The sequence below is a fragment of the Pogonomyrmex barbatus genome, unplaced genomic scaffold, assembly GCF_055798465.1.
Source record: "Pogonomyrmex barbatus isolate J1 unplaced genomic scaffold, ASM5579846v1 scaffold1, whole genome shotgun sequence".
Lineage (NCBI taxonomy): Eukaryota > Metazoa > Arthropoda > Insecta > Hymenoptera > Formicidae > Pogonomyrmex > Pogonomyrmex barbatus.
Window position 1 is genome coordinate 8,296,111 of NW_028297098.1, and position 27,354 is coordinate 8,323,464.

General features: G+C 30.6%; 4 protein-coding genes across 14 annotated transcripts; 2 read left to right on the forward strand and 2 right to left on the reverse strand.

Moving 5' to 3' along the window:
- Positions 1 to 9: 9 nt before the first annotated feature.
- fbl (pantothenate kinase 3 fbl) lies at positions 10 to 6,092 on the reverse strand. 7 transcript variants are annotated; one of them, XR_016139881.1, is made up of 11 exons: positions 4,818 to 5,360; positions 4,052 to 4,233; positions 2,847 to 3,025; positions 2,585 to 2,758; positions 2,336 to 2,503; positions 2,187 to 2,263; positions 1,906 to 2,082; positions 1,673 to 1,808; positions 1,487 to 1,600; positions 1,158 to 1,302; positions 10 to 940 (listed from the first exon to the last, which is right to left on the reverse strand). XR_016139881.1 is itself a non-coding variant. In XM_089079751.1 (10 exons), the coding sequence occupies exons 2-10, from the start codon at positions 4,173 to 4,175 to the stop codon at positions 1,249 to 1,251; spliced, it is 1,203 nt and encodes a 400-aa protein (XP_088935877.1). In that variant the 5' UTR covers positions 4,176 to 4,233; positions 5,942 to 6,092; the 3' UTR covers positions 10 to 1,248. The 7 variants fall into 7 exon arrangements, 6 of the variants coding, with proteins under 6 accessions (XP_088935877.1, XP_088935873.1, XP_088935883.1 ...); XM_089079751.1 differs by lacking the exon at positions 4,818 to 5,360 and adding an exon at positions 5,942 to 6,092 and having other exon boundaries at positions 10 to 1,302; XM_089079747.1 differs by lacking the exon at positions 4,818 to 5,360 and adding an exon at positions 5,367 to 5,508 and having other exon boundaries at positions 10 to 1,302.
- Positions 6,093 to 7,707: 1,615 nt separating this feature from the next.
- Positions 7,708 to 13,943, reverse strand: Lamtor5 (Late endosomal/lysosomal adaptor, MAPK and MTOR activator 5). Of its 3 annotated transcripts, XM_089079816.1 has the most exons (5): positions 13,746 to 13,938; positions 13,217 to 13,278; positions 12,987 to 13,101; positions 12,830 to 12,902; positions 12,535 to 12,782 (listed from the first exon to the last, which is right to left on the reverse strand). In XM_089079816.1, the coding sequence occupies exons 1-4, from the start codon at positions 13,778 to 13,780 to the stop codon at positions 12,839 to 12,841; spliced, it is 276 nt and encodes a 91-aa protein (XP_088935942.1). In that variant the 5' UTR covers positions 13,781 to 13,938; the 3' UTR covers positions 12,535 to 12,782; positions 12,830 to 12,838. The 3 variants fall into 3 exon arrangements, with proteins under 3 accessions (XP_011644752.1, XP_088935942.1, XP_011644751.1); XM_011646450.3 differs by lacking the exons at positions 12,535 to 12,782; positions 12,830 to 12,902 and adding an exon at positions 7,708 to 12,274 and having other exon boundaries at positions 13,746 to 13,943; XM_011646449.3 differs by having other exon boundaries at positions 12,535 to 12,902.
- Positions 9,939 to 12,638, forward strand: LOC105431934 (man(5)GlcNAc(2)-PP-dolichol translocation protein RFT1). Of its 3 annotated transcripts, none has more exons than XM_089079709.1 (8): positions 9,939 to 10,080; positions 10,331 to 10,548; positions 10,749 to 10,935; positions 11,009 to 11,293; positions 11,354 to 11,485; positions 11,546 to 11,677; positions 11,754 to 12,259; positions 12,363 to 12,638. In XM_089079709.1, the coding sequence occupies exons 1-8, from the start codon at positions 10,021 to 10,023 to the stop codon at positions 12,400 to 12,402; spliced, it is 1,560 nt and encodes a 519-aa protein (XP_088935835.1). In that variant the 5' UTR covers positions 9,939 to 10,020; the 3' UTR covers positions 12,403 to 12,638. The 3 variants fall into 3 exon arrangements, with proteins under 3 accessions (XP_088935835.1, XP_088935825.1, XP_011644754.2); XM_089079699.1 differs by having other exon boundaries at positions 11,754 to 12,254; XM_011646452.3 differs by having other exon boundaries at positions 10,346 to 10,548; positions 11,754 to 12,254.
- A 350-nt stretch (positions 13,944 to 14,293) lies between the features above and the next one.
- On the forward strand, positions 14,294 to 25,736 carry LOC105431932 (cytoplasmic aconitate hydratase). The gene is made up of 15 exons (XM_011646448.3): positions 14,294 to 14,431; positions 15,106 to 15,198; positions 15,283 to 15,449; positions 15,529 to 15,674; positions 15,941 to 16,334; positions 16,581 to 16,752; positions 16,964 to 17,181; positions 21,845 to 22,004; positions 22,587 to 22,807; positions 23,077 to 23,233; positions 23,310 to 23,545; positions 24,090 to 24,226; positions 24,307 to 24,454; positions 24,821 to 24,987; positions 25,221 to 25,736. The coding sequence occupies exons 1-15, from the start codon at positions 14,425 to 14,427 to the stop codon at positions 25,471 to 25,473; spliced, it is 2,676 nt and encodes an 891-aa protein (XP_011644750.2). The 5' UTR covers positions 14,294 to 14,424; the 3' UTR covers positions 25,474 to 25,736.
- Positions 25,737 to 27,354: the final 1,618 nt, after the last annotated feature.

A 27,354-nucleotide genomic window follows, 5' to 3' on the forward strand; every position in this document is an offset into this window, starting at 1 on the left:
CAGAATATATTTAATTATTTTATATTCATCATTTTTTATTTTTATTGTAACAGGATAGCAGATTATAAATATTAACATAGCATTGACATATATATTTTGTGTTATTTTATTAAAATTTGGCATGTGCTTCCGTAATGCTATGCAACGAAAATAAGCTATTTGTTTTGTATAAAGATGTGCTTGCAGATGTACTGTATAAGTAAATTGTACTCGATAAATTACAAATAATATATGCAAAATTTTATTAATTATTAGATTGTTAAAACGAAATTATGATCATTGATTTCTAACGCAATATATACGTATTTCTTTTATGGTAATACCAATATTTTAATTTCAATGATACATTTTCACTCATTTACGTCATCGCATCATATGCTTCTTAAAATAAAATTTTACATTTGACACACATGAAATATGTATTATATGATTTCGTAATAGTCATAATATGAAGGACGCATATGTATTACAAATTGGGATATATTGTTGAGACAATTCAAAATTATTATTTTACAACTGTGTTGCGTAACGCGTGAATAAATAGTGCTAAAAAAATTTCACTAATCAATTTAAAAATTTGTATTGAAAAATTCATCTATTTTATAATACGTAATGCATTAACAACAAAATTATAGATATTAACAATTAATATGAAAGTATTGCTTCAATAATTTTATACAATTATAAATTTACGAAAAAATGTGCAAATATGTAATAACGATTGCTATATTACTTATATACATAAGAATGTGTGCACATTTGTAGAAAATCTTTACAATATAAATTATGAGGTAGAACTAGTCTATGTGGCATGTAATGAACATGGGAGAAGAGGCAATCTCTTAATCCCTTTGGATTTGGTCCATTATCGATCTGTTTGCCGAATCGTGCTAGATTTGTGCTCGTAATCAAAAAATTATATCGAAAAATAACTCCCCTCCTACCAACAGAAAAGAGATACCTTAAAAAAACTTTTTTCTTACCTAAAGATATAAATTATGACTTTACAAATATATTCTTAATCCTATTATTTGAATATCAAGGTTCTTTCATCTCATAATCAATCATTATTTAATAGACTGTAGCCTGACAAATAATTGAAGAGTATAACAAAAATAGATATGATTATATGTGAGAAAGAGAACAATCTCGCTCACTCGCTCACACAAGAAATGTTCTGTGAAGTTGGTCATATGGAATGCTGAATATGTTTATGTGGCTGTGTTTTCTCAATATTCTCTATTCTTTTTAACTCGATTCGCCGTTAAATTGTAAAAGACATCCCACTGCACCAAAATAACCCTGAAATGAAAAAATAATACCGCTATGATATTTAAATATTTAAATATCATTTTTAAATATTTCAGTTGTAGAGAGAGCTTTCAGTTGTAGAGAGAGAGAGAGAGAGAGAGAGAGAGAGAGAGAGAGAGAGAGAGAGAGAGAGAGAGAGAGAGAGAGAGAGAGAGAGAGAGAGAGAGAGCTTTACTTCATGTTCCAAAAACAGGGCCTTCAAAGTTCCTTTAGACCAATAATCCATAGCATAGGCCAATAATTTCATTGATATAGGATTTACTCTGAGAAAATTACCGACAAATACAACCTAAAAACAAAAATTGTTATAAATTTCCAGTTTAAGAAATTTGTATCTAATATAGATTGTATATATTATTACTCTTTCAATTTTTTCATTAACAGCGCACATACGCGCGATAGAACCAATATTATTTGTGATAGTAACAAGAGTTGCACGCGCCAAATCTTCCTTCGTGACAGTATTTCTGCGATCTTTGGAATTCATTTGTCCAAAACTAAAAACAATAAACATGGGATATAAATAAAAATTAAAAAAAAAAGATTCCTTAGAAGAATTAATAATGCTTTGTTAATTATACTTTATAGTTGTACCTGCTAGCGACTAAATCTCCAGGAAGACCGAAAGGACCGTAATCGCCACCGTATATATCTTTAACTAATTTATCCACTCTTGTGTTATCGCCACCCGTTGCTAATTCTATCGCCTCTTCAAAAGTATTACATCCAGTAAGTAGGCAACATAATCCCAAAAACGTTCCACCGCCTAAACTATATAAGATAATTAAATGACATATTGGTATTATTTGATAATATATATAATCTTGTTGATAATATATATATTTTGTTGCTACAAAATATAACACGCCATTTACCTCGTCCCAGATATCCTTTTATAATTTTCTGGTCCATATACAGCTAATATACTTACTCCAGAGCCTATATTAACGAGCTGCAAAATATAATCGATCAATTAATTGTCCAATGAGAAAAAAATGTACAAGATCTATCCATATATTCTTACCAAAAAAGGATATGGTTCAGAAAAATCATAAGGTACTTTCTGGCATTTGCTATCATCGGTGGGATTCGACCAATAATAACATTCGTGCGGATTTGTAGTCTCTATATAGAGCATTCCACGTATTAAACTATCTAATTCATCGAACTTTGCTAAATTCATGTTTACCTCCTGCCAGAGATATTTTATTATGTTTTATTGTGTTTTTATAATTCATATTACAATTATAAGATAAAAACCAATTTTTCAAACCTTTTTGAAATTATCTTCGAATTTAAAAGCGCCACCACCAGTAGCACAAACAGTAGTCACAAGATTTGCCATACCTTTTGACTTTGCTAGTGCTAAAAAATTTCCCATTTCACTTGTAGGAAATCTAATGAAATGTAATGTTCCTCGTCTGCCTCTAATACAAACGTCATCCATCTGAAACAATTGTTAAAATAGTTGTCAACAAATTTTATACGAGTAATAAATTGCAGAAAATACAAGTTGAATATTTCATAGTGCTCACTTGTAAATGCGTATCACGATGACCAGTTTTTCCATATGCCGAATTCTTTGTCAAATATCGACGAATATTTTTTAACGTTTCAACTTCCGTATCTGCCTCATCTCTCGTTATATCCTTTGGCTCAAAGTATACTAACTTGCATAATGTGCCGCCTATGTCCATTCCAAACCAAGGCATTGCTGTAATAACAATATATGATTAATGTTTTATTCTACAATTTGTACAGAATTATGATCATATTAAAAATACATTTTTATAATGTTAAAAATGCAATAATCACATAATTAGAAAAACACAATTTTGTATAGATTACATGCCAAATCAAACTTTGAAAAACATTAATAGGCTCATCATGCAGAGAAATAGTTGTAACAAAATATAAATATGTACGTAATAACAGAGGGAATTTATTTAATTATATTGTAAACAAATGTTTTTCCTAAATAACAATCCAATGAAATAAAGATTATTATCGCAAGCATATGTCTACTTCATTACAAATATGATTCAGTTCAACAAAATTAAATTAAAAATATAATTTTATACTTTTCATAAAAGATCTAAGCGATAATATTTACGGCCAGATCAATACAAGCTGGCAAGTGTAGACATCTATGTGATAAAATAATTATTACAGATAACTATTTAGAATATTAAATACGATATAGACGTGGTATATTTCCAGTATATATATACATTCAATATTCATAGGAATACAGTAGTATTCCTACTGTCCAACACAGTATGGATATAATATTTCCAGTTCATATAATCATATAATTAATATCCGATTTTACCTTTGATTTTTCTTCATATCCTATTCGAAAAAGCTGGATATTAATAATTAACTAATAACATTTAGTAATTAACCTTTAGCTTAAAAAAATTTATATATAGAAAAATTCTAATCGACAATTATATTTACAAATGATTAGATACTGAAAAAGGAAACACTATACGAAGGAAATACTACAGCTGTTAGTAGTTATACATACTATATTATACTGCATAGATATCTTACAGTTTATATTAATCTAGAAATCATTGCTTAAATTAATTTATGTAATTGACTATCTTACTTTAACATTAAAAATTAAAAAGATTACAGTAATCACGATACAAGATTACTACTAAACACATTTGCTTGTGATAATCAACACAGTATGTAATAAAAAGTAAAATATTGGCAATCTAAGCACACATACAATCCACTGACTCACAAGGAGATGAATGATTTCTTGTTTCTTTGGTCATAGTCTTGCCAGCAGAATATCCGTTCGACTCTATACCTTTTGGAGTTAAATTATTCTTATGGCTTTGTGGACTCATTGCTCAAAGTTAAATATTCCACTATAGATCCCGTCTGCTATAATAAATAATGTATTTGCTGAAAAAAAATTATCTACATATATTCTCTATATCTTATACATTTATATCTATATCTATATCTTATATCTGCCTTTATAACGCCTTTATACGTCATATTTGAAATAACATGTAAATATGATTTTTATATGATTTTTTTCTTAAGTCATCATAGTTAAGTCATCAGTTTTCATAGTCATTTCATAGTCAACTTTTTTCAAAATTATACAACAGCAGAGCTTATGAAACCTTAACATATTCATATGTAAAAGAATATTTTCAAGTCAAGAGTCAAAGATCATTCTTTTCATTTTGTGCACACAATATGTAACGCGCATACACACATACATATGTACATATATTTACATAAAACATGTCAAATAATTCATGATATACGGTATGTACATTTCTTATGTATTTTTTTCAATCGCTTTAATGAAATGCTTTAATATAATGTACATATGTACATTTACCGAAAGATAGAATTATATATAATTATAATTTTAAATTTCATTTTTTACTATTATATAATCTGTCTATTGGAATAAAATATAATATGAGAATGGATTCATGACGTAAAATCTTAAGTACTTTAATAAATAGTACCTTTTTATTATACAACCATTATATAGTTATTGCTAAAATAAAATCGCAATGTCAAGATAACAAATACAGCATTGCACCGAGCGTTTATTTATTTCATATTTTAATTACATGCGTGGAAGTATCCGTTTCAACAAACATCCATAAACTCGCCACATTCAAACAACAGAAACGCGCGGTTATCGTGTTACATAAGAAACGCGGACGATAAATTAGTAATTATCTAAGCGATCGATCTCCCGATTCTATCGTGACATTCCTATTTCGCAGTTTGCGTTAACGCAAATTCCTAACATTCGCCGACCTGTCACCAACAGCGTCTTGCAGAACACTGACGTTCTCGTCGCGATGAGCTACCTCAACGGAACCTTGCACACGATATCCACTATCATCCAGCCAATCGCTTGTCGTTGTCGCCGTCGCTGTCGCCGTCCTCCTCGACGGCGACGTCGAACGTCGCGTCGATCCAAGAAGTCACGCGTCAGCGATAGAAACATACGACGAGGAGTGACGGTGGCGTGACGTTTCACGCCAGGCCGGCGTGACACTTACTCATCAGATTTTCGCGAGAGCGTCGGGAGTGGCGCAAGTCCCTCGCGCGCGCACACCACCGCGATGACCCGTCGTCGACCCGGACGCTCCCTTCCGCTCCACTCGCGCTGTCTGACCGCGAAGCGCGAATCGGCTGCGACGAGTGACGTAAATGACGATTACATATCTACAACACCGTATAAATTATACCGCGCGATAACTACAACGAACGAGACGCGGAAACGTGGCGTCCACAATCGCTCGCATAGCGAATTCAATTCCGTCGAGCGCACACCACCTTGGCGATCACTATAAAGGCTGCCGTGCATGAAGTAATTTGAGTTCTGCGTAATTCCCGAAGGTGATCTTGCTCGATAAGATACTCGGTCCATTTCAGTCCACTAAATGACGTGATGATTTTTATTAAACATCTCGTTATAGTTAGATCACTCGTCACTTGTTGTGTCGATCCTGTATGAAGCGCGAAACGCACTCTTTCGAATTATAAGAAAACGTTCATCAATCCATCATTTTCATCTCCCTCTGTCTTTTGTGCAATACGTCATTTATTCTTCTGTGCTTAAATAGGTAAATACCTGAGACTGTTGTTTTTGGTCGAGAAAGCCTTACTCGCCATAACAGAATTATAAAAACGCAGTGGCAATCAGCTGATCGCGCATTGACTCTCTCCCTTTCCCTCCCAGCCCTTCCTCTCTCCTCTTTTTCTCCTTCCCTTCTCTCTTCCTGTCTCCTCTTTTTGCCTGTTTCTTCACTTACTTTCTTTACTGTATCGTCTATAGATCTTCCTTTAAAATTATTTAAATTATTTTATATCTTATTAAACAAAAACTTCCATTTCAATTATTTCTCTCTCAAAACTTACTCAAAATTGCTTCGTTTTTTTTTCTTTTTTTTTCTTTTCTGAACTTGTTTCTTATTTGACAACACGTTATTATCTTTGGATTATCTGTCGTATTTATTTGTTTAATACTCTAGTATTTATTTCTTTTTTTACGGAAAATAAAGAGAAATATTAATCATGCAAGGTTAATTTTTTTCTAGTTAATGTAGACCTTCGGATTTTACTGATAATATATATAATTTATATCTTTCGACATATAATTTATCGATTATCTATCATGTGTCGATTCCTGTGCCAACGTCTCTCCATATTGTTTTATATCACCATCAATCACTATCGCTATCACTCTCGTTATGTCATTGCGATAACACGCGAATTTCTTTTTTAAAGAATTCTGTAAGTAGTTCAACGATTGAGTCTATGTTCTGTCGCGAAAACTGTTTTACGTAATTCTACTACAAAAAATAATCGTCCATGTTAGTAATCTGCTACTCAAATTGAAGAATAAACGTTAATTGTATGATTCTCATGTAAGATTCCCATATTAAAATTTTCAAAACTAGGACAAGCTAAAAACCCGGACATTCGGTTGCAACTCCGGATATATACAAAAATGCGCTTAAATTAATAAAATTGATTAGAATAGTAAATGAAATAATTATTTATTATTTCATATCTAATTGTTCATTAGCATTTAGAGCAAAGAGAAATTTGAATTGGAAAATAAATACAGACTATTTTGATTTAAAATAAAAAGTTTTATTATAGGTTTAGTTTAAGTTTTATTAGATATTAAAATTAAAAAATTTTAACTCTTTTATATGATACCTGTGCTATTTGTTTTTTGCTTTTAATGCAGTAATGCGAGAGGAATCAAAACAAAATATTTAGATTTTCTGAAACCTCGGACGTTTTCAAAAAATCCCGCCGGACGTCACCGGACGTCCTAAAAATGAGGACAGTATCCGGAAAAAAAGAGGACGGATGACAATCCTATTCTCATGTCATTATATTCGCAAATCATAACACTGCACTTCATTTAAATAACCTGCTCTTTCTTGCATCTTCTCTTTCTCTTTTCAAATAATAAATTACATTCTTAGACTTTATTACTTAGATAGAAATAGGAAGAGAAATTGTGGGAAGATATGAGGAAGAATACAGCGAGAATGTCGATAATTCCGTAATATCTTTTTAAGAAAATAATCTGGAAGTTTATAACAACAGTGAGTTGCAATAATTATTATTATGGCTTTCATCGTTAATTATTATTGCAGATAAAATATCTTCTTTTAATAACAAGTCTTCTTTTAAAACTACTTTATTACTTTATTATCTTTTTTAAAACTACTTTATTACTACTTTATATACTTTATATACTTTATATACTTTATAAATTACTTTATATACTTTATTAAACAAAAACTTCCGTTTCAATCATTTTTCTCTTGGAAATTTACTCATAAAAATTGCTTCGTCTTTTTTTTTTTCGTTTCTGAATTTGTTTCTTGTTTTGAGAGTACGCTATTGAACATAGTAAATTTATTCAGCGTATATGACATATGCGTACATGGCATTCAGACATTCACATTTATAAACGAAGATAATATTAATTAAAGATAACATTAATACAATTCAACAAAAGATAACCGTTTACTTGAAACCTAATTAGAATCTCCTAATTTAATATTCATATAAAAAAGTTATATAAAATATTTAACTAATTTAATTTACTCAATAAAAAATTTATTTGTTTATTCCCTTCGAAATTTGTTATCATATTCCTGTATATTCCTACATCGATCCATAAAGGGTAGCATCATCCAATTCCGAGAATTATGATATCCACCAATTCTTCGAGAAATCATTAAGAACAACTTTCATGAAATTCCAATTAATTTAATTTACAATTGATTCAATCGATAGGATTTATTCATTTCTATCACTATAGATTATCTTTAATCTTACTGAACTTATTTTTTATCTTATTTTTTTAGTTTTAAGAATTAAAAGAATAGATAAAGAATAAATTAAACCGAAATTAAAGTTAATTTACATCAGTAAAAATAGATTAAAACAATATTTTCCACAGCACTTACCATGTAGACTTGTAAAAGATGTTCAAAAAATATCCTTTTATCCTATGAATAAAAGGATGTTCTAAAGATATTTCCAGAATGTCTCTCGAATAAAGTTTATTGTATGAGTTCTAATGCCAATTTTTATCAATGTTTATCTCGGTGTTTAATCTAATATTTATATTTCTTTCTTAAGTCTTAAAATTAAAAAAAGATAAAAATAAATTAAGCTGGTATTAAGTCAATTTACATTTGAAGAAATATACATATACATACTACAACTTTGAAATCTTCAATTACTCTAAATTTTTTTCTCAGGTGTTAAACAATCAAAGGTGTATTTATATTAACAAGACGAGTATTAATTAATACTAATTACTAATTAAGTTAATCAATGTGATTGTGATTATTTACAGTAAAATTTCTAATTGCACACTTTATCATTTAATTTAATCTTTTTCTCCATATATTGGGTAATAAAAAATTTATATATCTACAGTAACAGATGTTACTTGACAAATTAATCGTCGATTGAATTAATCGAAGTTTAGTCGAACTTCGATCATCATTCGCAATTGGCGACGAGGTTAATTTACACGATGCTTTTCTTCGAAATACCGTGAGAAATCGGCATCGTGTAAACAGTACGATTACAACGCAGTTACATCCATAGACATATGAAATATATAGACCGAGCATAAGCTGCCACTTTAGATAAGGGGAGTTCTGATGCGGGGCGAGGGACACTCCAGGGCACTCGTCTGACATCGGTTTATTTCGAGTAGACTCGGTAACATTCGGTTTATTTATGTTTTGTGCTCCATTTGAATAGTGTAAATGAAAGTTTGAAATTAAAATATATTAAAATAGTAATGAGTTTTTACGTTATATATAATTGTAAAAATCGACATAAAAAAATATGGATCAGCTAGAGATGGAAAATATTACAAATAAAAAAATCTCGTTTCATTTGTAAATATTGTAAATATAGGTAAATATAGGGTGGATTAAAAATTTGTAATATTTAAATTAATTTATTATTTGATGTACGTTTTGTGTGTGTGTGTGTGTGTGTGTGTGTGTGTGTGTGTGTGTAAAATTACTATATATATAATATATTATAAATATATTTTATATAATATATATTTTTATATATATATATAAAAAAAATATATATATTAATATATATATATATATATAAAGTTACAAAACTATTTCGTCTTAAGAAAATATTTTATATAAAATAACGAAAGCAGCATGTTTCATTATTAATTAAAATATTTAAATTTAAAATATTTTTATGTATCACAGTTTTATTAAGAATCACTAATTACAATATGATAGTCACGTGAGAAGCCGAATATTCGAGAACTTACGAAAATAATCGAAGTCAGACGAGTACCTTCCTTACTGCAAATATCAGTTACCTCTCGTACTAAGGCTCGGTCTATATATTTCATATGTCTATGGTTACATCACAGTATGTTATCACATTGAAATAGTTGTCGATTCTCTTTTTTTTACAGTGACAGAATCGACGAATTTTATGCAAATAAAAAGATGAGTGCCACATAAGAAATCAAGGAGATATGACCGACGAACGTTGTCTCGGTTGTCTCTACAATCGTGATTGCTCTACGTAACCTCATATAATCTCGAGAGGCCGTGCTGACATTTCTTCCACCTTCGGCGGGAATCTCGAAATATTCATGCCCTCTCTTAGATCGATCTGAAAATGCCACCGAATATTTTAAAGAGCAGCTTGGAGTATGCTTCATTCAGCATTATATTTCAGGTATGCCGATGAAATCGACATCGATTATGCGCAGTTTTTCATGAATAATCTGAGCGTCTTGAAATTCTCTTGTTGGAACATGCTGCAATGAATTAAATATATATTTGATATTGATTTGAATTAAATTCCTTATTACGATGTCTGAATTCGTTACTCGTAATGAAACTCGTAATGAAACTTAAGAGTATTAATTAAATTCGGTTGTATTATTTTTATATTGATAAATATATCATGTAAAATTTCAGCTAAGACTCTTCCTTCACAGATATTCTGTCGCTGTGTTACATTTGTCCTGAACGCATTTGTTGTCAGACATGTAGGCCAGGCGATCCTGGGCGTGATTAATGTGAGACTACTGTTACTGGAATCTATGATTTTGTTCTTGTCACGCGAACCATTTGTGAAAGCATGCCTGACTAATACAGCAGAGCATAATTGGGCTCAAGTTGTGAATCTACTTTGGTTGACGTTAGTTTGTCATGTATATAATTGAATCTCTTGAAAACTGATTGACTTTACAAAATAAGAAGTGAAGAAATTATAAGCCAATTATGTATTAAATAAAAAATATACAAAAATTGGAGACGATCAGTTTGGATTTTGAGATAAATTTAATTATTCCTCTTTAATAAAAAAATAAATTATATGTATTAATTAATGTATTCTAGAGTACCGATATGTGCTGTAATGTCCTTCTTATTTGGATATATTTGGTTATTTATGCTCTCCACTGAAGAAGCATTACCATCGTATTATACATTTGCAGTTTGGGCAGTTGGACTATCATGTATCATAGAACTGTCTTCCTTAGTCATTCAATTAGCTGCAAATGCATTTCTATTCGTTAAACTTAAAGTAAGACAACAAAGAAAAACTAAGTAATATCTTTAGAGAAAGAGACGAATGTTTCACTGTTACATTCTTTCAGATAATTTTGGATACAATCATGATCGTCATTCGCACTATGACATTCGTCCCGCTGATAGTATATCATCCGGAGAACGCGTTATTCGCATTTGGTGTTGCTCAGCTTGTCGCGGCAATATTTTACACAATTAGTCATTATGCATACTTTCACTATTATATCGAGAAACTGAACAAATGCTCGCAGAAACGGCGAATGTCTTTGAAAGATAGTAATGACGAATATATAATAAAGGAGTTTCCCTTTCACGCTGTGAAAGATTTTTTACCTGGACAATTAGAAAATAACGTATGTATTAATGCGTTCATATTGTTATCTTATAAGAACAATACAACAGTCGTTCCGTAGGATTCTTATCTTGATAGGAAGTTAACTATTCTCACATGGAGCTTCTTTAGGCAAGGAATACTAAAGCAGATCCTGACGGAAGGTGAAAGATTGATTATGACTATAATGCCAGTATTGACGTTCACAGAACAGGTACATATTGATATATTCTGCAATATCAACAGACACTGACTTTTTTTTTCTTTCTTTAAGGGTGTTTATGAAATTGTAAATAATATGGGTTCGTTAGCTGCTAGATTTATTTTCCGTCCAATCGAAGATAGCGGATATTTTTACTTCACGCAGATGGTGAAAAGAGACAAAGCAATATCTGATCAAAATCCAGTAAATGAATCCCTTCTGGAATTAATAATTACATTTTTGTACATATCTGTAAATTATATTAATTATATATTTTCAGGTGAAGATACAAGAGAGCGTAAATGTGTTGACACATTTGTGTTCCATTGTTACATCTATCGGTCTGATTGTTCTAATATTCGGTCAATTTTACTCGAGCATGTTGCTTGAGCTGTACGGCGGCTCGAAACTGACCTCACCTTTACCAGTTTTTCTGCTAAGGGCACATTGTCTCGCCGTGTTACTGTTGGGAATTAATGGCGTGACAGAATGCTACACTAACGCGACAGCTGACAGCGCGACCATAAACAAGAGCAATGTGATCATGATTTTCGAATCGATCGCGTTTTTAGGCGCATCATATCTATTTGCTACCTGGTTTGGCCCGGTCGGCTTTATATTTGGCAACTGCATGAACATGATCTTGAGAATCATATATTCGGTGATGTTCATCAGTAGGAGACATCAAGATACGATTTATCGCCCATTGCGCGGATTAGTACCAAAGCCCATGTTTTCCACGTGTTTACTTGTCGCAGCATTCGTTACTAGTCTGTCACATGTAAAGTAGCGTCCTGATTTCTATAAATCAATATTACAAAGCAATTTTATAAATCAATGCACGTGTGTTAAAATTACGCAGCGTTAAAATAATTTTTCACTATTTCAGAGTTATTTCTTCCCGGATGAAAAAGTACGCCATCTGTTGATTGGTATAATAATGTTTATGATTGTACTTATATCATGGACATATGAAAATTATGAATTGATCAAGCTCGCTACGAGCAAGTGGTATGAAAAAAGAAACAAACAAAAAAAGAGCGACTGATCCTAGATCCTCATATGCTATACATTATTTATTTATGACTTATAAATTAACTACATTTAGATTCAGTGCCTTGTAAAATGTTGAAAGATCATATATAAACATTTATTTTTTCTATAATTTTAGTTGGAATTGTCTACAGATCCTTGTGTGAAAGCTGTCACATATATATATATATATGAATTTTTTATCAATAATTTACATACTTAACATCTAAATAATAAAATATTTCTGTAAAAAAGATTTCTTATTCTGGATAAATAAATCTCATATATATATATATATATATATATATATATATATATATATATATGATTATTTCAAGTTGATATATCTTTGTATATAGCACCAACTACAGTTTCCTTACGAAGTATAGTACACTGTCTGAAATTCATTGAAACAAATTCTCATTTTAAGTTTGAAAATATAAAATACAAAATAATTAATACAAATTAATAATCTGCTCACCTGTTTTCATTTTGAAGTGATATGATTGGTGATCCAGATTTAGGTTCCAATTTTGCAACTAAATCCGCTATAGCCACTATCAGTCCAGCACTGTCACTTGATGCATCACCTTTAACTAAAAAAGTTCATTTACAATTTTGTGCTATTTTTATTATATGTGAACTTTATGCTTGGAATTTTGTTATAATGCTCAAGCTTTATACCAAGCTATTTATACCAGTGACAATTACCTCCTAAACAAAGACCAGCGTGATCAGCCAAGATGCAACCAATAATATTTTCCTTATCGTATCTGTAGAATATAATTTATTCACATACAAGATTGAACTATATAAACTAAAATATAATGTGCATAGAAAGTACATATACTGTATTAAATGATATTAAATATTTATTTGCAATAAAATAATATGTCAAATCCGAGAACTAATAGCGAATTCCATTCACTGCACTGGGGGGGTTAGCATACTAAATGCTGATATACATAAAATTATTGAAATGTAAAAATACATAAACACTTCAAAATGATTATACAGTCAACAATTTGTCATTATTTAGCTGAATATGAATTAATAAGAAATAAATACCATTAATAATTTCATTATTATAAGGAAGTGATATTATGCTACATATTATGCTACATTTAAATTATTTCAAAACAGTCTTTAATGTGCACTAACCCGGTGTAGTGTAGTGAATGGAATTCGCTATAAAAAAACTCGTAAAAAAAAAATAACCTGATGGGCATCGCATACTTACGTATCATCCAGAGTTTTCACCAAATTTCGTTCCATCTTCGACTCTCACGAATGACACTCGTGAATCGATCAACGAAATTCGTAGCCAGTAGTTTTCGTAAAAAATCACGACGTTCCGTTAGAGGAAGAGGCCAGGCGGTCGTGTTATCATGTGAAATCTAACTCAATGTTTACGTCGCTTATGACAGTTGCAAAAGTCTGCAATCGCACGCACAGCGCGCACGCGTGCCACGTGATCGCTTCCATGTACCGAGCGGTGCCTAACGAAGCTCATCACGCGATAATTGAACTTTGCCCTTCTTTCATCGCATAATTGTATCGCGCGATGTGAATTATGTATCGAATTAATTTGGAGAGGGGAGGGACGCCGTATTACGCAACAAATTTCGTTTCATCACAATTTGTTTCACTTTGTTTTTTCTTACTTTCGACTACGCCGCGCTCGGCGACGAAGAGATTCGAGAGATTGTATACAATTTATAATATCCGCGGAATCGCTTCAAATTGCGTTTACGTAACGTACGTTATAGCTACGTCGTGGCGAAACATTATCGCGAGAAAATTGTATTGTGAACGATTCCGTTTTCAACATTTCGCGAAGGTGTTTCTAGGACACTCGGTATAACTTCGCTATATACGTATCGCACGACGGGGCCGACGTGACTTGTTCAGTGACAATCATGGCTGGTAAGTAGAGAGGTGTATACTTATTTGTCGCTGTTATTTCGTTGAAAAATGAGATGTAAACAATTGACAACGGATTTGTCATCGCAGTTTTGTTACATCGTATCGATTTTTCGTAGAAAAATTATTAATTTGAATTTTTTCGTTAATAATATCCGAATTTAATGAAATTTAAATTTATGAATATTCTGAGTATGGATGGAATTTGCAATATATAGAAAATATAACATTTAAAATTTTAAAAAATTTAATTTTAAACATTATATATTTCATATAAATATAAAGGTGAAAAATATTATGAGTCGTAAAAATATTATGAATTTTTAAACACACTATGTAGATTTACATATTAGTTTAACTGACAATAAAGATTGCAACAAAGAGAAATTGCAGGAAAGATAGATTTCAAAATTTGAAGTGTTTATTTAATAAATTACAATCTTTCATAAATATTTATGTGATATTTTTATACACTTTGCAATTACAACGGGAAATGCAATAATTAAATTTGAAAGAAAATATGAATTATTTAATTCTGATTTTTTTATAAAAATGTAATAATCTTCTATTTTAGTAATAACATAATAAAAGTATAGAGATTATATAATCTATTTTGTTATATGCATATATATTTTACAAAAATTTATGAAAAATTATATAATTTTCTGTTATTTTAGAGATAAATCCATATAAACATCTATTAAAACCCCTCAAAATTGGATTGAAGGAGTGTCAATATTATGATATTGGCAGTTTTGGCATAAAATATGGTAAATTAAATTTTTTGTTTATTATATTTATTTAATAAATACTTATAATATTTATATATACATATTTTTATTTTTATTTTGTAGACAGGCTTCCATTTTCTATTCGAGTTCTCTTGGAAAGTGCTGTGCGTAATTGTGACAATTTCCAAGTAACAAAGAATGATGTTGAGAAAATTTTGGATTGGGAGAATAATCAGACTATTCAAGATGGAGTTGAAGTGGCTTTTAAGCCAGCACGAGTTATATTGCAGGTAAAGAAGTCTTTCAAAATTTTTATATATTAATTATGTATAAGGTGTACTTATTGTACATTTCTTTTATTACAAACAGGATTTTACTGGAGTACCAGCAGTTGTGGATTTTGCTGCGATGAGAGATGCTGTAAAGAGACTCGGTGGTGATCCTAATAAGATTAATCCAGTTTGTCCATCAGATCTTGTAATTGATCATTCAATACAAGTCGATTTTACAAGAAGGTATGATTTACTGTTTTATCAAACATGTTTTGATTTTTAATAATAATTGGGAGTTAAAAATTATCAACTCAACAAAATGTAAACTCGAATAATATTGCTGCAATGTATAATAAAAGAAAAAAGAAGTTTTATATGATAAAAGCTTGAGTTATACATAATACGAAAAGAGATACAAATAAAATGTAAGAATCTTGTTTCAAATTTTGTATCAAATCATTAAAAAATCTGTTTTAAATCAATCTGATAAATTATTATTCATATTTCAGCAATGATGCTATAAAGAAGAACGAAGAGCTTGAATTTGAAAGAAACAAGGAACGTTTTATGTTTCTCAAATGGGGTGCAAAGGCATTTCAGAATATGTTAATTGTACCTCCTGGAAGCGGTATCGTTCATCAAGTGAATTTAGAATATCTGGCTAGAGTAGTATTTGATTCCAACAATCTTCTGTACCCTGATAGCGTAGTTGGTACTGATTCTCACACTACTATGGTCAATGGTTTGGGTGTCCTTGGATGGGGAGTCGGTGGTATTGAAGCAGAGGCCGTTATGCTTGGTCAGGCAATTTCTATGTTAATACCAAAAGTCGTGGGATATAAATTGGAAGGTGTATTGAATCAATACGCTACATCCACTGATCTTGTTCTTACTATTACAAAGGTAAAGCTTTCTCTTTTCATTTGCACGATATAAAAAGTAGAACTTTTTTGAGATCTCATTATATAATTGTATTCTTTTATAATTTAATAAATTCTTAAATCTTCATAACCTTATTTATTTTTTTCAATAAAAAAAAGTTTATATAACCTGAATATTTTTAACATTTTATATTTTATACTTGGTTTTTTTAAATATAAACAATTACAAACTTAAATATTATATATTTAATATTCTACGCATGTGTAGAATCTTCGACAAATTGGAGTAGTTGGAAAATTTGTCGAATTCTTTGGACCAGGCGTTACACAGTTAAGCATCGCAGATCGTGCTACTATTTCTAATATGTGTCCGGAATATGGCGCAACCGTTGGCTTTTTCGCAGTAGATCAACAAAGTTTAGCATATCTCAAGCAGACAGGTAAGCAATTTTCTATCTTCTGTTTTCAATGATTATGTTATAAATATATGATATAATATATAATTATTTTTATAATTTAATATTCACAATGTATACAATTTTTTTTTTGTTAAAAGAAAAATATCTAAATAAATATCTACGTTATAATATGTGAATACTTCTACTGAATATTTTAATATTTACAATATATAAAATTTTTCTTCTATTCCAGGTCGATCCGAAGAACATATTGATAGGATTGAGAAGTATCTTAAAAGTGTACGTATGCTGAGGAATTATGATGATCCGAATCAAGATCCAGTCTTCTCCGAGATGGTCACTTTAGATTTGAGCACTGTAGTTTCGAGTGTTAGCGGACCCAAAAGACCTCACGATAGAGTTTCAGTATCCGATATGCAAATAGACTTCAGAAATTGTCTTGTAAACAAGGTAGGTAATTCTTAATATATTACGCCCGCGAGAAAATCTATTTTATCTGATATATTTTGTTATTTAATAATAGTAACTGTATCGATGAGTGTATATACATTTATAACAATATGACAAATCTGCTAATACGAGTGCTTTAGAAAAGATGGTTATTTGATACATACACGGGACGATTACTACCCAGTGACTACAAAATATCAAGTCATACTGGGTAATATTCATCTCATGCTGTATCTTTGTTCTGTCGGTTCAGTTAAATTGATGCACAACATTTTCTTGCTAGAAAGAAAAGGATATATGAGCATAAATTATCAACAGAGACCTAGGTAACTTTCTACTGTGATACGATTATCTTAACGTATCACAATAAAAGTTCCTTTGAACTCTGCGACTGAAAATTTATTTTACGCTACAATATTATATGAATTTAATGTAAAAGCGTTTGTTTCGAGAAAGCATTAATGATTTTGTATATCAGTTTATAATAGAGACACTGATATATTAACGTCGCAGTAAAACAAACTTGGATATATATATATATATATATATATATATATATATTATTTCACATGAATTAATGTTAGCATTAAATTTCTACGAAATTTTTACGAAAAGCGTGTCCATTACTGTTGATATCGTCGACGATGTCCCATGTTGCTATGTCTCGAACATTTTTCCTTTGCTGATCTAGCTTTATGATATCTTGATTCGGCATATAGTTAGATCACCAAAGAAAAACGAACGAGACATTAAATGATTCTTCAGGATGTTATTTCTGGCCATTAGTGATGAGTATATGATCTAGTCACAAATTTTCACTTGTGTGAACCGGTCATATGCTCGTCTCTAATAACTAGTATATTTCAAAGAGCGATGTACACACGAGTCTAAACGTTGAACAGGGATTTAATATTAGATACAATCGTCACCCGGTGAAGTTTTTGCTACATCCTTACCGAATATGATTGTATCCAACAATATAATCCTCTATGCAATACTGATTTATTGATCAGATTCACGAAATCTTCTTAATGTTCTTCTTGAATATTTGAAAAAATATCCGAAACTATGCCGAAGCTATAAATAGATAACATAAAATTATATATTAATCACAATATACTCACAATAATTATTCATTGAAAACATCTTCAGTAGTCGTGGAAATTTCTTTGTTTTTAGAAACACAAAATACCGATATAAATTGAATGAAAAGAATCGCACCAATTTATATTCGAGAAAATTCGTCGATAGTCATAGATTTGACTTATTGCGTGCCAGCAGTAAGTGATCTTTCGTACTATTGAATTGCTAACATGTGACTCGACCCTTTTATAGGGACCATCATCCCTACTCCTGCTCCCCTCTATATCTTCCAATGAACGTTTGTCTAATTTTTAATATCAAATTTTTTAAATAAGAAATTTTTAAAATATTGGAAATTATAATCTTTTAGCAAAGTCGAAAATAATATCTCACGATTTTCACAATGTATACTGGATCACTATTGAATATGTTCTTAAAATAAATAATGGAACTGCAAAAATTTTCAGCAAACAAGCGAAAAACATACGTATAATATGTTTATCACGCGAATATTATATTTTAATTCACAATTACATTGAGAAAGTCGCGATCTTAATCTGGTGAACGAATCACGGCGAATGATCACTTAACGAATGGAAACAATACATGTTTAAGAACGTACTGATCGATTTCTATTCGAAATGTTCAACATTGGTGTCGCGTTACCTAGCCTATGACAGGTACAAGGACATTTGCCGAAGAAATTCATCCACGTGAGTCATAAAGCTGACTTTTCTTCCGCGTGAAATTTAATTCCTCTTTGTAGTCAGATTTAACGATCGAAAACGTTTGGGAAAACGTTGACATTGAAGATCGATAAAAAATATATTATTGTCCTTTTAACAAATATCAAGATATATTAATATAAATCATAAATATTTTATACATGTATATTTTATAAATACATGTTAAATTATAATAGAAGTTTTTGTAACTAATTTAGAATTGATTTTTCTGTATATAAATTTCGAATTATATCAAATTTAGAAATTTACAAAGCATAATTTATATATCTTCGACAAGAGTATCTTCAACATAATTGAGTTCAAACATTCAAATAATATTATTTTATTTGTTCATATTGGTTTAATCACTTTCTTTTAACCGCTTAAATTTTATTTTTTGTATAATTTTAAAACATATTTTAAAATATTTGTAACAATTTAGAAATATATCATTATATGCTCATTACATATTCATTTTCGGCATTTATAGGAGAGATTAGGAGTTAATTTAATTGTTATCAATCGCGTTATCTTTTTTTTTTTATAAAATAGTAATTTATCTAGAAAATACAATTTATCTTAAATTAACAAAATTAACAAGCATTCGATTACTCATAGATTCCATCTACTAAGCATCATAAAGAACTTTCTATGATAGGTTTTTCTATGTAAATATATAAATACAGTCACGTTTTAAATCACCTTACCGCTTAAAATTTTTGATATTTATAATATAAATTGTTGAGCTGTTGATTTCTAGTGCACAATATTTTTTTTCATTCTTCAAAACATGGAAAAATGCAAGTGAAGCACTTAACGATTTATGAAGAAAAATATAATTATATGCACGTACTATTAATCGATCAATCCGTCCGCCTTGTTGGAGAAGACAAGAGTCTTTGGTCGTACTTCGCATAAGTTCTAGGGAAGACGTATTCAGAGCTCGCGTTGAAATTGCTGATACAACATCCTACTACATTCGTTTTGCAAAGCTCACACATTTCATTGCAAACGAGCCATCGTTTGTCGTGCATACTGGTATATAGAAAGAGCTCGGGTTTCTCATCAAGGTACCTAGGATCTGGTTTGAAAAGGGATATGTTTATGGAAAATGCTAGAGAATTTTGTTTAAAAGAAAGATTTTATGATTTAAAGAATATTGTTGTAAGTAGTTTATTATATTATGTTATGAATATAAATCTCGTAATCTATAATCTATAAGTTGCAACTTTTTTTCGAAATACTCGTGGACAAAAGGCAGATGTCGTTGAAATAAATAAAAATTTGGTGATGTGATATAAAAAGAAGACAATTCTCTTTGTAATTCCATAAAATCATTATCTATTATTATTGAATCTTCTTTCATAGAATAAAGAAAGTATTTTCCTTATCAAAACTTGTAAAACTGAAAACAATACTGCAGCACTCTTTAGTCTAGTCTAGCAATAAATTGTTAAAAATTATAAAAACATAAATCCAACTATTAGCGCTATTTTCAAAATTTGTAATTTTTTACTTTAAATATTTGATTATTTTTTAAATTTACATATCTTATTAAACATGAAAAGATATATTTTCAAGATATTTCTACAAAAATAGTATTAAACAATTAATATTATCCATAAAGATACGAATAAATATCATTATTGCTATTAAAATAAATAACATGTCATTACAGTTCATGGACATAGTATACATGGACTCCAAACGTCCTTTGTTCTGCCGACTAATATCAAGATATATTAATATAAATCATAAATATTTTATACATATATATTTTATAAATACATGTTAAATTATAATAGAAGTTTTCGTAACTAATTTAGAATTGATTTTTCTGTATATAAAGTTCGAATGAAGCCAACATCTAGAAAGACAGCGAGAATAGAGGGGTTGATTTTCTTACTGCACCATTTGTCCGCGCAGAAAGAAATAGAGAACTCGATATGTTGGCTTTACTTTTCTGATCATATGCGGAGTCCATGTATATGTTCCGTGTTTTATTCTTAGTTTTTATTTTATTTGTATCTTTATTAGCCTTATTTAAAAATATAATTTTAGACTGTATTATATTTTCTTTGATATTTAATAGTGTGTGTGTGTGTGTGTGCGCGCGCGCGTGTGTGCGTGCGTGCGTGCGTGCGTGTGTGTGTGTGTGTGTGTGTGTGTGTGTGTGTGTGTGTGTGTGTGTGTGTGTGTGTGTGTGTGTGTGTGTGTGTGTGTGTGTGTGTGTGTCTGTCTTGTTTTATCTTTTTTTTTTCCCATTATACTTTTCATTATAATGCTCGTCATTATTGGATTGAGCGTTGAGGTCGTAGACCTTCCGATTGCTTAAAAATCGTTGCGAGTCTACTGCTTCTTCAGCAAATCATGTGTCGAGTAATGAATTTCATCATACTTTTTTACTCATTCGTTAACGTGCCAAATTTATGGAATAATAAATAACGCAAATAACTGGGAATAATAAATCACATAAAAAGAACCAATTCTTATCAGCAATTCTTGTAATTATTTACCAATTTTATCGTGGCTTTGCAGATGAAATGCTGTATTTTTCAAAGAAATCCTCGAACGAGTAATTTAACTCAAATTTGTAATTCAAATTAATTTATTTTTTTGTTTACTTTTAATGTGTTAAATTAGAGACAGATGTTTAAGTGATCTTTTTTAAAGATGAATATTTCTCTGAATTAAATATCATTAGTAGTGATTATCAATGAATATTTTTAATAAGAATGAAATAAAGTCTGAAATCGCAGTTTTTTCTTTTTTAAGGATTGTATAAATCTAAATACATAGATAATACTTCGGTTAGTCATCGAAAACACATAAAATGAGTGATTTTTCTTTAATAGGTAGGCTTTAAAGGCTATGGTTTAACTCCGGCAAAAGTAGATACCGTAGGCAAATTTAAATATGAGGATAAAGAATATGAATTGAAACATGGCTCAATAGTCATTGCAGCTATTACCAGCTGTACAAATACCAGCAATCCTAGTGTTATGCTTGGAGCAGGTATGTTATGAGTTTTGTAAGAAAAATCGATCTGTTATAACATACAATTATATACAATTATATACAATTATATATAATATTTAACATATTAACATTTTATAATCTAATATATTGATGCAAAAGATTTAAAAAGAACGCGGAGTCGAACCAGTCTATTTAAAGTTTAAAAATTTAAAAATCAAATTCTAAAAATTATTCATTTTTTTTATCTTTGCTGACGCATTATCATATAAGAAGTTTTCTTTTAATGATTTATTTTTTTGATATCTTAATACCATTGATATCTTAATAGAACTGATAAAATATAATATAATAAAATTACAATAAAAATAATGTTTTGAAATAATCTTTATTAAGAGAAGCATTAACATTTTATTTTGTTTATTTAGAAAAAAATTATTTCATTAGATTAGATTGTGATAAGTGAAATATAAGAAAAGAGAAAGGCAAACAACAAACATTGTCTTGTTATTTTTCACTATTAATATACACTTTTATTAATAACGACACTTTAATTACAAATGAATACATAATTCTGTAAGAATAAAAATTGTAAAAGTATAAAATATATTACTTTAATAGGTCTTCTTGCTAAAAAGGCAGTGGAAGCTGGTTTGAGCGTCCAACCATACGTAAAAACATCATTGTCACCTGGTTCTGGAGTCGTTACTTATTATCTTGAGGAAAGTGGTGTAATTCCATATTTGACAAAATTAGGATTTGATATCGTTGGTTACGGATGTATGACCTGTATTGGAAATAGCGGTCCACTTCCTGATATTATAGTTGAAACTATTGAAAAGGTGAAATAATCGAATCATGTCATTCTCGAATTTTATTTGTTATTTCCGCAACTTTTGTTAAACAAGAAATAATTCAATAAATTGTTGATTAATGGACAAAGTCGCATTTAAAAAATTATCATTAAATTATATAAATTTTTATAAATTTATAATGATTGTAAATTGACCAATTAAGTGATCGTTGAATTAAACAATTTCTTCTTTTTATAAACATTAATATCTTTGTATATAAAAGAACTATTGAAGAATTTATTGTTGAATATGTTTAGAATGAACTCGTCTGCTGTGGAGTTCTGTCAGGTAATAGAAACTTTGAAGGCAGAGTCCATCCGAATACACGAGCGAATTATTTAGCGTCTCCACTTTTGGTCATAGCCTATGCCATTGCTGGCACTGTAAACTTTGACTTTGAGAAACAGCCGCTGGGTAAATTTATATTTTGTTAAGTTTATAAAAATGCATAAAACATAATTTGTATAACGGTCCTGTTGTTATTTTCAAGGTTACAAAAATGATGGTACCCCGATATTTTTGCAAGACATCTGGCCAACCAGAACAGAAATTCAAACTGTTGAACAGAAATATGTCATCCCAGCCATGTTCAAAAAAGTTTATAGTAAAATTGAGCGTGGTAGCGATAATTGGGCGAATTTGGTAGCACCTGATGGCAAGTTATATCCATGGGATGCTAATTCTACATACATCAAGAATCCACCGTATTTCGATACTTTGCAAAAGGTCATTAAAATGATGATGAATCTATTGCACAACTAAATGCAATTAATGTCTGATCTTTTTTTAATACTTTAGAATATGAAAAATATTTAAATTTAACGTTTTTTAACTTCACTAGACATTACAAATGCGTGCTGCGCGCGCACTATTTATCATTCTCAACACAAGAGCAAAAATTAATATAATACTACTGTTACACTATAATAGTTTTAACTTCTTGATACATAATTGTCAAAACAATCCTCTATGAGATCAATACAATGATAGCTATTCACGAAGTTAGCGCAGTGAGAGAATCAATCAGCATCGCGGAAAAGCGTCAATAATAAACTTCGAGAAAATTTCGAGAGATGCGCGTATCGATGTCATGCCTTTTTTTTAGAAAGAGAATTTGAATATTTTAATTTTCATTCAGATACAGCTAAAACTAAGTTATATTAATTATAATAATAGATTAAAAAGTCTTTGAATCTTTTTTAAAGATATTTTATGTAAAGAAGATGTATTTTTATTTCTATTTGTATGAAAAGTAAAAATGATTTTACAGAAATTGTTTCCAATAAAATCGGTCACGAAAGCGCGAGTGCTTGTAAATCTTGGCGATTCCGTTACGACCGATCATATTAGCCCGGCAGGTAGTATCGCACGTAATTCGCCAGCGGCGAGATATCTAGCCAGTCGTGGGTGAGTTTGATGAATAAAGACATGCGAGATGGCAGACGAGAACTGGCTGAATTTTTCACAATAATGATCTTCATTTTCAGCTTGACGCCAAAAGATTTCAATTCTTATGGCTCACGTAGAGGAAACGACGCTGTGATGGCGCGAGGCACGTTTGCTAACATTCGTCTCGTAAATAAATTCATCGGTAAAGCAGGACCACGAACTATCTACATTCCAACTAATGAAGAGGTACATATACATCAATTTTTTCACTTTGTATATTGATTTCGCTATGTGTAACTTCTTAAATTTATAGCGCGATTCTGTAACTCTTAAGCATTTTTCCCATATATTATACCTGCGCAATGACGCTATAACGTAACGATAACGACACTGTCGTTAAGAGTTATAGAATCACGCTGTTAGCACAATATCCGTTTTATTGATCCACTTCGTCATAGATTCGTATGCATACGTTTTATATTTTTTTATATTATTTAAATATATGAAATAACCTATAAACTTTTTGAAAGATTGCTATCTGTAGTAGGAGGTATTTTTAAAATATATGTTAATAGAAAAGATATTAATAACAATTAATCGAATGTTATTTAGATGGATGTATTTGATGCGGCCGAAAAATACGCGAAAGATGGAACACCTCTCATTGCTCTGGTTGGCAAGGAATACGGATCTGGATCTTCCAGAGATTGGGCCGCTAAGGGACCGTATCTGCTCGGTATTCGAGCCGTTATAGCAGAATCGTATGAAAGAATACACAGGCAAATATTCTTCATATTATCATTTATTTTCAATGACATACAGTATTAAATTGTAAGATACATTTTTTTTAAGAAAAGAAATTTGAAAATAAATCCATTTAAAGTACATGATTTTAAATAAAAAGAATTATGAATTTTTATGGTACTTTTTTAAATAAAAAAAATGTAATTTACAATTGGATTGATTTATTTAAAATGCACTTTTATATCATATAAAATTGATTTATTTGCAGGTCGAATCTTGTAGGTATGGGCATTGTTCCATTGCAATATCTTCCTGGAGAAAACGCAGAATCTTTAGGATTAACAGGTTACGAACAATACGACATCGCGATCCCTGTGAATTGTCAACCCGGAGAAAAAATCATTGTGAATACCGATAACGGCAAGAAATTCGAAGTTGTTGCACGGTTTGATACAGAAGTCGATTTAACCTACTTCAAACACGGTGGTATTCTTAATTACATGATTCGAACGATACTTTGATGAATCTAAAAAGAGAAATATATAAATAATCCTCTTAGAAGGTTACTTAATGAGATACTTAATATTGGTTTTGGGATATAAAATGTATCTCTTTTAAATAAGATTAAGTTTCAAATACATGGAAGAAATATAAAATAAGAATACATTTTGCGCTATAATAAATGCCTATTACTTATTTTATTCAAAAAGGATGAACGTGGCATTTTGTAATATTCGTGTAGAGCACATCATTGATTAATATATATATTTCATAATATCTCAAATTTTGATTATATCAATCTCTTTGCATTGCAATAATTTTACAACATAGTCGGAGATAATTTAAAATCAAAGATAGCGCAAACTTTGATTTAACAGACTCTGCTGCTATTGAAAAGATTTTTTTTATTTATAATCGTATTATCACACACACGCGCACACACACTATATTTATATTCGCGCGCGCGCGCGCGCGTGTGGTGTGTGTGTGTGTGTGTGTGTGTGTGTGTGTGTGTGTGTGTGTGTGTGTGTGTGTGTGTGTGTGTGTGTGTGTAAGATAATATGATTATAAACTAGTATATATTGTATACGCGCGTGCGTGTATGCGTGGTGTCGCGTGCGCGTGCGTGTTCGTGCGCACGCGTATTATATATGTATACGTATCTTGGGGAAAAACATCTTCGCTTTTACGTACATCGCAATAATAATAAGTTATTGCAATATTGTTGCAATACAATTAACTTTATTATTAATAATAATATTTCATGTTAAATCATTCTTAATTATACGTCAATATTTCAAAGTATTTAAAAAACAAATTTTATGAACACATCATTTAGCTGGACTATGAAATAATAACATATAATTACGTATGCATGCGCGGTATATACATATATAATTGCAGTTTGTTTTCTTACGATTTATATTAAAAATATCACTCTTTTTATAAAATGCAGTTTTCTACAAAGTTCCCACTATTCAATTCCTAGCATTTAATTTCTTCCATATTTTTTATGCTTTTCTGGATTACAAGTAATATTTATTAGAAGAGGAAGGTAAAAAACAAACTTTAAATCTATATGGAAGAAGAAGAGATATCTTCTATATAAAAAAAGAAAGAAGAAGAAGTTGTGACGCGGTCACCTCGCTCGACGCTCAGATCGGCTCGTCGGTGTCCGGGTTCGAGAGGAGGGGAGACTCAAGTGTACGCGAACACAAGTGGCGGCGAAAAGATCGCTTATTGGTGGAAAGGTAGATATAGAGTAGTGCAGAGCTGGATGATGTCGCAGTGTCGCTGGTAGTATAGGCAACAGATATCTTAATATGGCCGGCGTGAACAGTGTCGTCGTTCGTGCCTCCTGTGTGCGTATAGTCACCAGGCTAATAGGAGGAGAGGGTAATTATTCAACTCACTGGCGTTAAGAAAACTGAATAACACTTTATTGTCTTGAGGTGTCGTGCGATATTACAATATATGTAACGGCGGGTGCGAGATGTCTTGCCCGAGAGCTGTACCAAGACTCTCTGTCTTCGAAACCAAAAAGGGGACGAAATCGCGCCAAAGCGTTCGTAAATTCGCTCTCTCTACGCCATAACGTACACACTTATATAGAGAGGGATCGCTAACAGAAAAAGGACGCTGAGCCTACATACTCCCCCCCGACTGACAATGTTACATAGTATAAAGGAAACTGATATATATATATTGTATGTAGCTAATATTAGTCACTTAGAATGATATTTAACTTAGATTAATGTTAATGTCACTTACTGTCTAGGCTAAAACGAACGTTTTTTTTGCAAGGGTAGGTTTTTAACTCGGTATGTGGTGATTGTGTATGAGTTGGCGGGTCTGTTTGTGACTTTGACGCTTGTTGGTCGGCTACATCATTAACGGGCGAG